Source organism: Marmota flaviventris, chromosome 1, assembly GCF_047511675.1.
Source record: "Marmota flaviventris isolate mMarFla1 chromosome 1, mMarFla1.hap1, whole genome shotgun sequence".
Taxonomy (NCBI): Eukaryota; Metazoa; Chordata; class Mammalia; order Rodentia; family Sciuridae; genus Marmota; species Marmota flaviventris.
This window is the reverse complement of record NC_092498.1, coordinates 138973296-138987036: the sequence shown is the minus strand read 5'-3', so window position 1 is coordinate 138987036 and position 13741 is coordinate 138973296. Positions and strand designations below refer to the sequence as shown.

Genomic DNA, 13741 nt, shown 5'->3' with positions numbered 1-13741 from the left:
TTTAATTCGTGTTTTAATGTTTTTGGCTATTTTACCGGTGCCTATTTTGTGAACCCAGCCCGGTTCACCCCTCTTCCTTTTGCCCTCAGGTTCAGGAGCATCACCTCTTCGCCCCATTTCTTCTCAGGCCACCCGGGTGACACCTGTGGTTGGTTCCACCCTATAGTTCGGTTTTGGATCCCCGCTCTCTTCACATCCACCTTGTTCTTTGGCTGCCTGCCCGTTTTTTGCTGCCCACTTCAGCCTTGCCAGATCCCGTTTTCCTCCTCCCCTTTTCGCTGGGCGTTTTTCACCCAACCCTGAACCTACCCTTTTATCCTCAGCCCCAGTGTTGGTCTCCTCTACCTGGGTTCCTATTTTCTCTATCACCTAGCCTCCTTAGATCCCAATTTTATTCTCCAGTCTCCTTTGCTCAACCCTCCCACTTTTTAAAAAAAACATGGCTCCAGTCAGTTTCCTACACTCCCCAACCTCTGCCATTTTTCTCTTCTTCGATTTTCTCTTCTCCATTCTTTGTCTCCCAAATTCCTCACTTCTCTGGAGTCTTCAGGTCCTCATGGTTTTTTTTTTTTTTTGGTTTGTTTGTTTGAGATGTTGGGGACTGAACCCAAGGCCCTGTATAAAATGATAGGCAAGCAAAACTGTTGATTTTTGTTTTTCTGAGTTGGGGACCTGAAGATTTTACCCAGCAATGCTTTATTGTTGTTTTTCTGGGGGGTGGGGACTAGGGATTTAACCCAGGGTCAGTTTACCATTGAGCCACATCCCTAGCCCTTTTATTTTGAAACAGGGTCTCACTCAATTGCTGAGGCTGGCCTTGAACTTGTGATCCCTCCTGCCTAAACCTCTGGAGCCCCCACAGTACCCAGCTAATGTATATATTGATGTATTCCATATGTATAATCATGGAAAAGAATAAAAATAGTGACGGGAACAATATCGTTTCCAATATTAGGACAGCCGGGAAAAATTTTATTTTAGTCTGGCAAACTGGTTTTAATCAAATCTTTACATTTACTAGTCGGCTCTAAATCAAAAATCGCTGAAACATTTATTTAAAAATAACTTTATTCCATAATCTTAAAAAAATCCATAAACTCATAACTAATTTCTTCCAACTTTACCCACCAAATATTAAAACGTAAATAATGCAGAGGAATCTGCTTATTTTTCTTTGCAGCAGTTTCTAGCCAGTCCCATGATGAGAATATATGTTGGCACTTATTGCATCATAATAAATTCTGCCCAGCAACCATGATTCTCCAGGTTTCAGTGCACAGGTTATAGAAATTTTCCATCACGTATTTCCCAGCTGCAGTTATAGGTCCTGTATGTGCTTGTAAGAAATGGAGCTAATATCAAAGCCGCAGGACTTCAGAGCCCCCTCCCCAGTGTTCAACAGTTTTTGAGGAAAAGCAATGTAATTGTAATAGCCCTGGAATGTTTACCTTCCTGGTTCTGATAAATAGTATCTCATGGTCTCTGAATTAACAATACATGCAGATAACATTTTTTTCAAGTCCATGGACTTTGCCACACAAAGGCTGTAACCTACTATTGACAGGCTTGTGAACTTGGGTGTGGATCATGTTATAAGGGAAAAAAGAGCTCCAATTCTTCACACATCCTTGAAATGTGAAGAACTTCAGTGCCTGGGCTCTTTAACTAACCCCGAGTATATATGTGAACACAGGGTCCGTATAAGTGACAACACAGCTCAGATGGTCAGGGCTTCACAGTGTTTGGCACCAAGCCCTTGAAGCTCCCATTTGGTAGTGGAAAAACCCTCAACTATTTCCTATCGTTATGTGTGTGGGCAAAAGGAAGTTGTGGAAAATATCCCAGTGATATTGCAAAACATTGCATTCCTAGCTAGTGGTTCCCCCCCTAACTTTTGTCTTTTTTTTTTTCTTTCTTTGTATAGTAGACTCTTAAATTTAGTCATGGAAGACTAAAAGAGAGACTAGTCAATCTCCATTGAGTTCAGAAGCAACCTGAGCATCTCATTCTAAAATGACACCAACAGTTTTACAGAGTGATCCAGTCCAAGAGCTACTATGCAGCAAAGGAATGAACCAAGTGGAAATATAATTCACAGCTATTTCTGAGAGATATGAATTGTCACTAGCTCCAGACTCCCCAGTGTCCTGAGTTGGGAACAGGGCACATTTCTAGTGATTTTCTCAGTGTAGTCTCTTCCTCCAGAAAAACAGACTTTCCCAACCACACCTTCAGGTTACTACAGAAAACCAGCTTCTCATTTTGGGAGTTTCAGTTCCCTCTCTGGTACTGGAGAAGAGAAGTTCACTTTTAACCCGAAGTCTTGCCCATTGGAACAGAATATGCAACATTAAAGAATACAAATTCAAGTCAGATGTCCGTGTTTAGCACACATCCATTGCACCTTTATATGGTCCCTGACTTCAAGGGATTTGGATGGAATTAGGGAGAAAAGAAAACCCACCCAAGGATCTACTGGAAGCTTTAGCAACCCAAACTCATCACTTGTCATTTTCATTTGAAACTTAGTGTTTTTGATCAGTATATCCTCCTTATATTTTTAAGAATTAAGATGATGCAAGTTTTCCCATTACAGAGGTGGGGAGACAAACTGGGGCTGGGTGGACGGGTTTGTCCAAGTTCTTATCACCAGATACTCTTAGGAAATAAACGTGCCTCTTGCCTCCTTTCAAAGCAAGAGAAGAATGAGAAAAGCTGAAAGCTAATCCTAGGTCCATCCCTGAGGAGGAGGCTTTTAATGTGAAGCTCTGTAAAAATGTAAGTTTCTAATGAAAGGCACTTCCTCTTATCAGTTCCTACCTCTTTTGTAAAGAATCATACCTCCAGGGGGAAAAGGATCCCCCTGACCTCTGACAATGGCCTCTTGGAAACCATTCTGCAAAGAACTAAAGTGTCTGCCGGCAACTCCTAATTGACAGTGAACAGTTTTTTTCTTCCACTAAGGAAGGCTAGAAGGTAACTAATATCTACTGAGCACCTCCTAGGCACTTTGACACCCCAGATTGCCTCGCCACAAGCCTGGCTCCTGTAGGAATGTCTTCACCCATTTCACAAATGAGGAAAACTGAGGCTCGTGAGGGGTCAAGAGACATGGCCAAGCACATGGAGCATGGGAGAGTCAAGGCCCAGGCAGAAGCGCAGGAGTGTCGGACCCAAACACCTCCCTCTGACTTGCTTTGGTAGCAGACATGTCACCTTTCTCAGGGAGCTGCCGTTGCCTGGTTTCTCACTTGGGCAGCGATCAAGGAAGTTTCCCTGTCACCCCATGTATTCCCTTTTGTGCTGGGGGAATGGCCAAGGGCACTGAGACCAAGTGCTTCCCTCATGTGTGTCTCTCCAAATCCCTGTCTATCACAGTATGTCAGCCCGGACAGGGCCAAGAGTGACAGCAAAAATGGCACCTCAGATGCCAACTGCAGCTCCCCACCTCCCCAAGGGCTCCTTCCCACAGTATTTTTACATCATTGGGGAAACTTACATCAAATTAAACCAATTTTTTTTTTTTTAAATGGAAGGAAAGCTATGTGTCTGCTTTTCTTCTCCGCTGGGAGACCCCGGGTGTTTGTAACGCAAACTCTCCGGCAGGGCGCGAGTGGGGTCAAAGCTGAATGAAGAGCTCCGCAGAGCCTCCCACACTTTCCAGACAGCAATGGCCAGTCCTCTTCTTTAGACTGGCCTGTCTTCTTCTTGAATGATGTCACTATGTTGCTCACTGATGTCATCTGTTCAGGGGGGGAAAAGAGACCCGACTGAGTAACCTCTGGAGTGTGACTGTTTCCATGCCCGTCCTGATTTCTTCTAAAAGAGACCTGACTGAGTAACCTCTGGAGTGTGACTGTTTCCATGCCTGTCCTGATTTCTTCTTTCCTGAGGAGCCACGGAATGGGAATTCATGGGCTGGGTGTTCATTCTCCTGTTCTCTTAATTCAAAGTCCTCTAGATCTGCCTAATGTTTTACCCACCATGTTCCTGATTCCTGCCTCCCCTAAATCCGCTTCCTCCTTTCTCTTACTGAGATTCCACTGTTCTTTTCTTTTTTTTTTCTTTTTTTAAGAGAGAGAGAGAGAATTTTAATATTTATTTTTTAGTTTTCGGCGGACACAACATCTTTGTTTGTATGTGGTGCTGAGGATCGAACCCGGGCCGCACGCATGCCAGGCGAGCGCGCTACCACTTGAGCCACATCCCCAGCCCCAATTCCACTGTTCTTAAAGACTTGGCGCCACCTTCACCTCCTCTATAAAGCTGCTCCTGATGGACACTGCCCTCCGAGCACTCACCCTCCTCTGAGGTCCTGTAATTTTTAAACATTGGCCACCAGGCAATTAATCTGATCCTTCCTGTGATAGCTCCTCTCCTGCCGTTCGAAAGCACTGGTTAAATCTTGCTTCCGTTTCAGTTTTCCACGTTTCCATCTGTTTATCCCAACTGGTCTTATAAAGCTCCCGCACAGAGACACTGTGGGTCTTTCTTTTCTATCCAACAATGCCAATATTGTGCCTTTCCCAGAGCAGGCCTTGATGAGCATTTGTCACCTGGATTTCTGTGTTCATTAATACATATTGAGTATTCCTTACAATGCTAAGGACCAGGAGGGTTTCAGATTTCAGATTTTGGAATTTTCATGTATCTTGAGGATGAAACCCAAGTCAAGATACAAAAATCTAGCCAGGCGTGGTGGCACAGACCTGTAATCCCAGCTGCTCTGGAGGCAAGAGGATCATGAGTTCAAAGCCAGCCTCAGCAATTTAGTGAGGCAGTAAGTAACTCAGTGAGACCCTGTCTCTAAATAAAATACAAAAAAAGGCTGAGGATGTAGCTTGGTGGTTGAGCGTCCCTGAGTTCAATCCCCAGTACCCCCCCAAAAAAAAATTACAAAATCAAGTTATGTTTCATATATTCCTTTTATACATGGTCTAAGGCAATCTTATATTGTAATAATTTTGTATACAAAACAGAATTTGTATACATTGAACCATCAGACCTATGGTATCATTGCAGCACCTATGGTATCATTTGCATTTTGGATTTGGGGGCTGGAATGTTCAGCCTGCACTAGGTTCTCAGGTTCTAGACTACATTTTTGCTATATTTCCCAGCCTTTAAAAAAACCAAGCTTGCTCCTTGGAGATCTCTATGGGTGCTCACTGCATAGATCCCCGTGTCACAGCAGGAAAGGGCTCACCTTGTAGATCCTGGAGTCTGTTTCCCATCTGCTCTAAGTTCCCATTTACCAATGCGGTCACTCTGTGAATGTGGCCATGTTTGTGCATTTCTTTTGGCAACTCTTCTCTTTCATTGGTCTCCTCCTCCTCTTCCTCCTCCTCCTCCTCTTCCTCTTCCACATCCTCCTCTTCCTCTTCTGAATCCACCAATACCATGACATCACCCATGTCTTGTCCCCTAATTTCCAAAGCAGGAAAAACAGTCAAGAAGACATCTTAGTTTTCTTGATGAACAGGCAACACCAGACACTTTGCGACTCCTAGTACTGTGGGGGGAAGGTCCTCATGCACCTAGTACCATCAAGTCATGAGATGATGGTGTGGTTTGACCTCACAGAGCTGCGGGCACAGACTGCTAGAGATGATCGCATCTTTACTACTCTGTTCCTGCTTCCTGAGCAAGTACCATGCTGTCTGTTATAGTTTGGATATGAAGTGTCCCCCCACACACACACACACATACCAAAGCTCTTGTTAATGCAGGAATATTCAGAGGTAAAATGATTGTATCATGAGAAACGTAGCCTAATCAGTGCATCCTAGTTTGAATGACTGGGTGGTAGCTGTAGGCGGGTGGGGCATGGTTGGAGGAGGTGGGTCACAGGGAGCATGCCCTGGAAGGGAGCATCTTCCATGAGCCTCCCTACCACACACACACACACTTTCTGACCCTGCTATGAGCCGAGCAGTTTTCCTCTGCAGGCCCTTTTCCCATGATGTACTGCCTCATCTGGGGCCCAGAGCAAAGGAGTAAGTCATCTATTGACAGATACTTCAGAAACCACGAGCTCCCAAAGAACTTTCCCTCCTCTAAATTGTTCTTGGTGGGTATTCTGGCCATAGCAATGCAAAAGCCAACTACAGCATTCTCCCGGCCACTACCATTTCAGTTACCCACACAGCATGTACATAAATGCTGCCATCTCTCCTGAAATGCCCTAATTTCAGTTCCACGTAGTGAGATCTCCTGCTCCTCAGTATTCAAGGCCTAGGTCAAGTCCTCCTTGATTTGACTCCCCAGTAAAGCCTGGCACTACACATGCATTTGGAGTCCACGCCCAGTGCTTACTACCAGCTTTGCCTTCCTAACCAGACTGCACATTTCCTAAGAAAGGAAGAGTAAGTTCCATGGGCCCATTGCAATCCTAGAAGTGTCATATTCTTGTTTCATCCTCCCCAACTCCTCTGTGGAACAGATGAGGGGAAAAGGCTCAGAGAAGGTTAAGAATTTTCATGGGCCCAGGACTTGGGAATGACACAGATGCAATTTGAACCCAGGTCCACTACATCCAAAGCCTTTCCCACAATGTCACAGTGCTACCTCTTGTGAAGAATAAGCCTGGGAATGAGAGATTCATTGGGACAATGGCCCTCAAGTGCAGGACAGTAAAGGAAATGGTTTCCCCAAAAGATGGTTCCAGACAATAATATCCATCATCAAAGAGGTATTATTGTCCATACATCCTAGAGAAGAGTCAAGTTCTTTGCTCTACCCAAGACCTCTGGAAACGAAACACACATGTTCCATTTAGAGACATTTCCCCTGTCGGGGTTTCCTCTGGGGAAGAGGCTTCTGGGAATGCTCCAACTCATCTCCCAGAACATTCTGTAAGACTATCTTATGCTTCCTTTTATTTCTTTTCAGAAAACTAAATAAAACAAATGCATGAATGACAGGACTCATGACATCATCCCGTGTCTGGTCCCCTAATTTGTGCACACTGTCTTCATGTTCCCATGACAGGGCTGCTGTGGGCCCAGCCCTGAGGTCTGGCTTTGTAAAAGCGCACCGACGCTGGGCATGATGGGACCTGGATCAGAAGGCAGACACTGCCATGTGCCTCCTGGAGGAATCACTTCCCCGAGCCTCTGTCTCCTTCTCAGGAAAGTGGAAATGCCACCACCCCCCGAAGAGGTCACAAGAGGGTTTATGGTAACGCCTCCTGAAGCTCGAGTCCAGTGTCAGGCACACGGTGGCTCCTCCACGGGAACTGCCACTATTGACTTTATGAAAGGGAGCAAACAGCAATGAAGACACAAGAAATACTCACCTGAAAGTGCTTCCTGCTGCAGGAAGAAAGGGAAAAGAAATTAATATCCAGTAACAACAGTGCAGTCTCACAGAATTTATTAAACAAACTAACATTTACAAAAGATAAACCAGGGGTGGGGAGATAAACAAATGAGAAGTTGACCCAACACGAGAGGCGACAGGGTGTTGAGGGATGGAACTTAGGTGCCTCATTACTGTGCATCTTGACCCAATGAAGATATCTATACAATGGGACTTCAGGAGGGTCGGAGTGTCACAGGGCCTCCTTCCCCAACCTACAATTATTTAAGAAGCCTGAAAGGCAAGGTGTGGAGGTGCACACCTGTAATACCAGCCACCGGGGAGGCTGAGGCAGGAGGATTGCGAGTTCAAAGCCAGCCTCGGCAACAGTAAGGTACTAAGCAACTCAGTGAGACCCTGTCTCTAATAAATACAAACTAGGGTTGGGGTGTGGCTCAGTGGTTGGCTGCCCCTGAGTTCAATCCCTGGTATGGAGAAAAAAAAAAGAGAGAGAGAACCAAAGAGACCCAAGAAGTCCTTACCTTTCCAGCAGAACATGGGGCTATAATACAACATGAGCCCTGAGACAATGGCCAGTCCCAGCAGGAGGAGGCTGACGATGGTTCCCACAATGCCCCCGATGTTCAGAGGCTCTGTAAAGACAAAGCACACTACTGACTCTTCAGCTTGATACGTGTGCAACTAGGAAAGAACACCTCCCCTTCTCTGCCAAAGTCCAGCTCTCATCTTACCTGTTTTCATGACCTTGAGCAAAGCACATGACCTCTCTGTGATATGATCAGAATACCTCATCTCCCAACCTCAGAGTTTGTGGGAATCAAACGAAGCACATGATATGAAAGAATGCTAAGAAGTTAAAATCTCTGTGCCAACCAGACATCAAGGCTGTGTTCAAGACATGGTGAGGGTGTGCATTATCAGTGCCGTGGTAAACACAGTGATCAATGGAACAGCATGGAGAGTCTAGGCATCTGCCCGCACATACAGAGACACTGGATGCATAACAGAACAGTGAGCAGAGGAATCACAGTTCAAGAAATGGTGGTAGAACAAATGGTTATCCATTTGGATAACTGGGAGAGGGGGAAAAAAAACAAAGAAAGAAACATGATCCCTACCTCACACCATTCCCGAAAATCAATTCCATGGTCACTAGAGATTTAACTGTGAAAGGCAGAATGTTACAACTCTTAGCAGAGAATACAGGAGAATGTCTTTATGACTCTGGGATAGGGAAGGATATCTTTAAGAATATGTCAATTCTTAAGACATAAAAATTACTAATGATATTCGAAAAGTTTCATAAAGTCAACTACATTAAAGTGAGGACATTCTGTTAATCAAAGGAAATCATAAAATGGAAGAGACAACAAACTAAAAGGAGATGTCCGTAACATGTAAAACTAACAAGGAATCAGTAAGAGAAATTTCTAAAGAACTCTTACATCTGTAAGAAAACAATGTCAAGATACACATATCTCCTTACCAGAAGAAACACAAATAGCTAATACACATAAGATAAGGCTCAAAACCTTCTTAGTAATCAGGAAAATTCAAGTGAGAACCACAACGAGGTCCCAGTTTTCACACACTAGCTGGGCAAAAATCACAAATCTGCTGGTAAAACGCAGAACAAGTCAATGCTCTTATAAACTGCTAGAGGGAACGGAAACTGGAACAACCACTTTGGAAAATAATTGGGCATTATCTCATAAATATAAAAGTGCATGTACCCTATAAACCCTTTACATGTCCTAGAGAAATATCTGCCTGGGTACCTCATATACATGTATATGAACTAAGTAAAAGACATTCACAGCAAAACTATCATAACAAGAACAACAACAAAAACCAAAAAATGAATGATAGTGTGGAATGATGACACAATGGAACATTATACAGTGGTAAAAAAGAATGAAGTATGATTACAACCATCAGCATGAATAAATCCTAGAAACAAGAGGGGGAGGGAAAAAAGCAAGTCACAAAAAAAATAGAAAGAAATGTATATGTGTGTGTGTGTGTGTGTGTGTGTGTGTGTGTATCAGGGGGGACAGGAGAACCTTTTCTTTAAAGAAAAATATTGGAGCAGTTTTAGGTTCATAGCAAGATGAGCAGAAAGTAGAGAGAATTCCCACACATCCCATCCCCCCACAAACAACCCCCCCACCCCGCACTATCAGCACCACCCCAACTTGAGCAGTACTTTTTCACAACTGATGAACCTACACCAAGACACCGTGGTTTACACTGGGGCTCCCTCTTGGTGTTCTACATTCTATGGGTTTGGATAGATGCATAATGAGAAGTGTCCATCCTTATTTATCATAAAGATTCCCACTAACCTAAAATGCTCTGTGTCCATCCAACCCCCTCCTTCACCAACCCTTGGCAACTACTGGTCTTTTTACTAGCTCCATAGTTTTATAAGGTATGTAGCCATAACAACCATTTTTTGACTCTCAAAACAAAAATATTTGGAAATGTGTACCGTTACGGTTTGGATCTTAAATATCTCCCCAAAATGATGAGGCCAAATGATCATGGACCAAAACCATTAGCCAAAATAAATCCTTCCTACTCTCAAGTTGTGTATCTCGGGTATTTTGCCACAGCAACACAAGGCTAACTAACACAGGTATCTAAGGTAGTAAAGTGGTTTTTTGTTGTTGTTGTTTGCTTTGTCTTTTAAATAAGATTGGGGGGGCTGGGGATGTGGCTCAAGCGGTAGTGTGCTCGCCTGGCATGCGCAGGGCACTGTGTTCGATCCTCAGCACCACATAAAAATAAAATAAAGATGTTGTGTCCACCGAAAACTAAAAAATAAATATTAAAAATCTCTCTCTCTCTCTCTTTCTCTCTCTCCCCCCCCCTCAAAAAATAAAAAATAAAAAAAATAAGATTGGGAAGGGGCTTCAAAGTGGGGTTGCAGATAAAATACAGGATGCCCTATGAAATTTGGATTTCAGATGAAAAAAGTACTTTTTAGCACAAGTATGTTCTATGCGATGTTTACAGATGTATACTTTAAAAATATTCCTTGTTTTTCTGAAATTCAAGTTTCGGTGTGTTTTTGGTCCCATTGCTTCTGAACCCAGTCCCATGACCTTACAGGTGACTTCACCAGTCTCGACACTGCCCTTGTACCTTAAGTGGGACAGTCGCCTCTCGGCTGTTCATTTGGCTGTCCTGCTTTCCGACTGACACACACTGGGTACCCACGTCCTGTGGTGTTGCGAGAGATGATATAATCTTGCTGCCTAAGCGAATGTTCCTGGACAATCGTTTCCCCCAGCCCCCTTGCAAAGCCACAGGCAGGAGGTATGCTGTCTCCCATCAACAGTGGCCATATGCAGGGAGGTCCCAGGCTGTCCCCGTGCTGGTGCGGCCCTCTTCCCCGGGGGCCAGTCCCAGTACTCACCTTTCACGCTCAGCCAGATGTCCACCTCGCGCACCCCCACAGGGTTCTCAGCCCGGCACACGTAGTAGCCTTGGTCCAGGTCCTGGGAGCAGTTGTGCACAGTGAGGGAGGAGCTCTGGCCGTTCTGGGCAATGAGGTAGTGGCTGTCGGGCTGGATGACCACCTCGGGCTGCGTGAGGTTCCTCAGCCACTGGATCTTGGCAAAGGGGTAGGCGCCCGTCACCTGGCAGGTGAGCGTCACATTGCCCCCCAGAAAGCAAGTTTTCATGGGCTCAGAGAAAACGGAGGGACCCCCTGGTGACCAGAAGAAGGTAGAGAAAGAGAAATGTTTAAGGACACTCGAGCCATGGCCTGAGTTCCTTCGATTGAATCATTCCTATGACTTCCTCCTGATGAAGCGTCTCCAGGAGGTGGGCATCACACCTGGTCTGACAGAATAGGACCAGCCGACATTCACTGAGGAGTCACCAGGAGCGGTTACGGATATTACCCAACTCACTCCCATACAACCTGGAATCACCCCCATTCTGCAGATAAGGAAACCGAGGCCCAGCCAGAGTTAAGCTCAAAGTCACACGATGAAATAAGAGACATAGCTAAGATATAAGAGCAACCAACTGTCCCAATTTGCTCAGGACTGGGAAGGTTCCTGGAATATGAGGGTTTTGGTGCTAAAACCTGGAAAGCTTTTAGGCAGAACAGAAGCTGGTGACTCTGGGTGAGCCTGGAACCCAAGCCTTGTAAGCCTCGTATAATCTTATTTCTACACTGTGGGCGTCTCTGCAAAATAACTACACTCATCATACCCAACATGGACATGCAGTCCAGTGAGGCTGTTCAAGAGAATGGGCAACTGTATTTGTTTCCTATTGTTGATGTGACATATTGCTACTAACTTAGTGGCTTAAAACAAATGAATCTCCTGAGTTCTGGAGGTCAGAAGTCTGAAATTATCTCATAGGGCTAAGATCAAGGTGTTGGCAGGGCTGGTCCTTTCTGGAAGCTCTGAGATTGATTTCCTAGCTTTTTTTTTTTTACTTTCTCGAGGCTCTGCCCACACTCCTTGGCTCGTGGCCCCTTCCTTGACTTACACCAAGCTCTTGCTTCTGGGATCACATCACCTACTACTGACTCTGACCTCCGGCCTCCTTCTCATAAGGATCCTGGACATTATTTTGGACCCATCTTGATAATCCAGAATGACACCACCCACACCCTTAACCACATCAGCAAAGTCCCTTTTGCAATGTAAGACAACATTCATAGGTTTTAGAGGTCAGGACACAGACATCTGCCCTAAAGAACTTAGAACATGTCAGTCTTGTGGCTTTGGGTCCTATTTGGGGAGCTAGGAGGGCTGTGACAGTGACCCCTTTGTGTTCTCTGAACAAGAAGATTGTCCTCAAAATGCACACCTCCGGGGGAGGTAGCAGATTCCCCTGGGGGTTTTATTAAGTCCAAACTTCCGGCATCTGAAGGCCAGAGTGGCCCTCTGGCCTCCTGCCATGGAGGGGGAAGGCAAGCTCCCCTCAGCAGCTGCTCCCAGGAAGAGTCCAGGGTTCCACAGCTGCTTCCTGGGGAGAAGGAAAGGAAGAAGAGGGAAAGGGCCAGGGAGGCTGGGATGGCCTAATGCCTCCCTCTCAACGTCAGGTCAACAGAAGGAAATCCCCCGCTGGGTCTGCTTGGGACACTCGCATGTGAGCTCTCCTCCCTGGGTCCACGGTCAGGTTTCTGAATCCCATCTCCCCTCTCTGTGGTTACCCCAGATCTCCTTCAGGGTCATAAAACCAGCAACAGTGACAAGTCTCAGCAATACTGTCTATATTTCAGGGCCCCCAAACCAAAATCTCAAAAATGGCTCCCTTATCCTTAAACAATGCCCTGGCGACCCCTCCCTATAGCCCCCCCCCCCACAGGTCATGTACCTGACTATACTTCTGCCAAGTGGAGTATTCATGCCTCTGAAATCTGAGCTGCCACCCACCCACCCCAAGAGGAGGATGCTGTGGGTGAGGCAGGTGGGGAGGAAGGAGTGGGGGCCCTCAGAGATCCCCAAGACATGGAAGAAATACTGGGGTCTTCACACTTGGGCTGGCCAAGAGAGCAGCTTATCCCGAGGTGAGCTGGAGTCTTCAGTGCATAGATCTCTGCCACTAAAACTGGGCCCAAAGACACGTACCTATAGTCCCAGCTACTCAGCAGCCTCAGGAGGACTGCTTGAGACCAGAAGCTGAGCCAACCTGGGAAACCACAGAAAGACCCCATTTCTTAAGAAGTAAAACAGGGCTGGGAGTGTAGCTCAGGGGTAGAGTGTTTGCTCTGGGAGAGAGAGATCAATCTGAGCCTCAGGAACCCCTAAAACATCACTTTTCTTCATCTTGGGAGCTACGCTGTGCCATGTTCACTGAGGTGACATCAGTGTTACCTTTCAACCACTTACTAGTCCTCTCAGCTGAAATGATTCCGCCTCAAGAGACCTCCCTGCTGACCAAGGGAAAGTGGCCCTTCTTACATAGGGCTCTCTGCACATACCATTTTATTTCCATAACTGTCACTATCTGAGACCTCTCCCACTTGCTTTTGCACTTCCTGACTTCCTTTCGTCCCTATCCCTCCCAGGATTTAAACTCTAAGAAGAATGGTTTTATTCTGACACTCCTCCCTTCCAAAAGTGAAGCCTAATAAATCTCCCCACTCCTCTTAAATGTGGGCTTGACTTAGTGAGCTTTTCTAATAAATACACTGTTTCAGAAGGGCTGCCGGGTATCTCCTAGGGCAACCTGGTAAACAAGGAAGCTTTTTGGATCACTGGCTCTGGGGGAAGCGGCCACCATGTTGGGAGGCACTCAAGCATCCTTGAGGAGAGTCCCACATGGAGAGGATACAACTTGCTAGGCCTGTGAATAAAAAAAACCTGTAAGTGCATCTATCCCATGATTTCAGCTCCCTAACCTTCCAGCTTCTAGCTGAGACCTCACCATTATGGAGATGAGATAAACA

At 45.6% G+C, this 13741-nt stretch overlaps 1 protein-coding gene across 1 annotated transcript in view; it reads right to left on the bottom strand.

Moving 5' to 3' along the window:
• Window positions 1-1050: 1050 nt before the first annotated feature.
• Window positions 1051-13741, bottom strand: part of Vsig10 (V-set and immunoglobulin domain containing 10) — a 32677-nt gene continuing 19986 nt past the window's right edge. The window contains exons 5-9 of the mRNA XM_027949105.2: window positions 10742-11035; window positions 7842-7952; window positions 7298-7313; window positions 5207-5424; window positions 1051-3743 (exon numbers count right to left, since the gene is read on the bottom strand). Of these exons, the coding sequence (XP_027804906.2) occupies window positions 3688-3743; window positions 5207-5424; window positions 7298-7313; window positions 7842-7952; window positions 10742-11035 (695 nt within the window). The 3' untranslated portion in view covers window positions 1051-3687. The remainder of the gene's footprint in view (window positions 3744-5206; window positions 5425-7297; window positions 7314-7841; window positions 7953-10741; window positions 11036-13741) is intronic.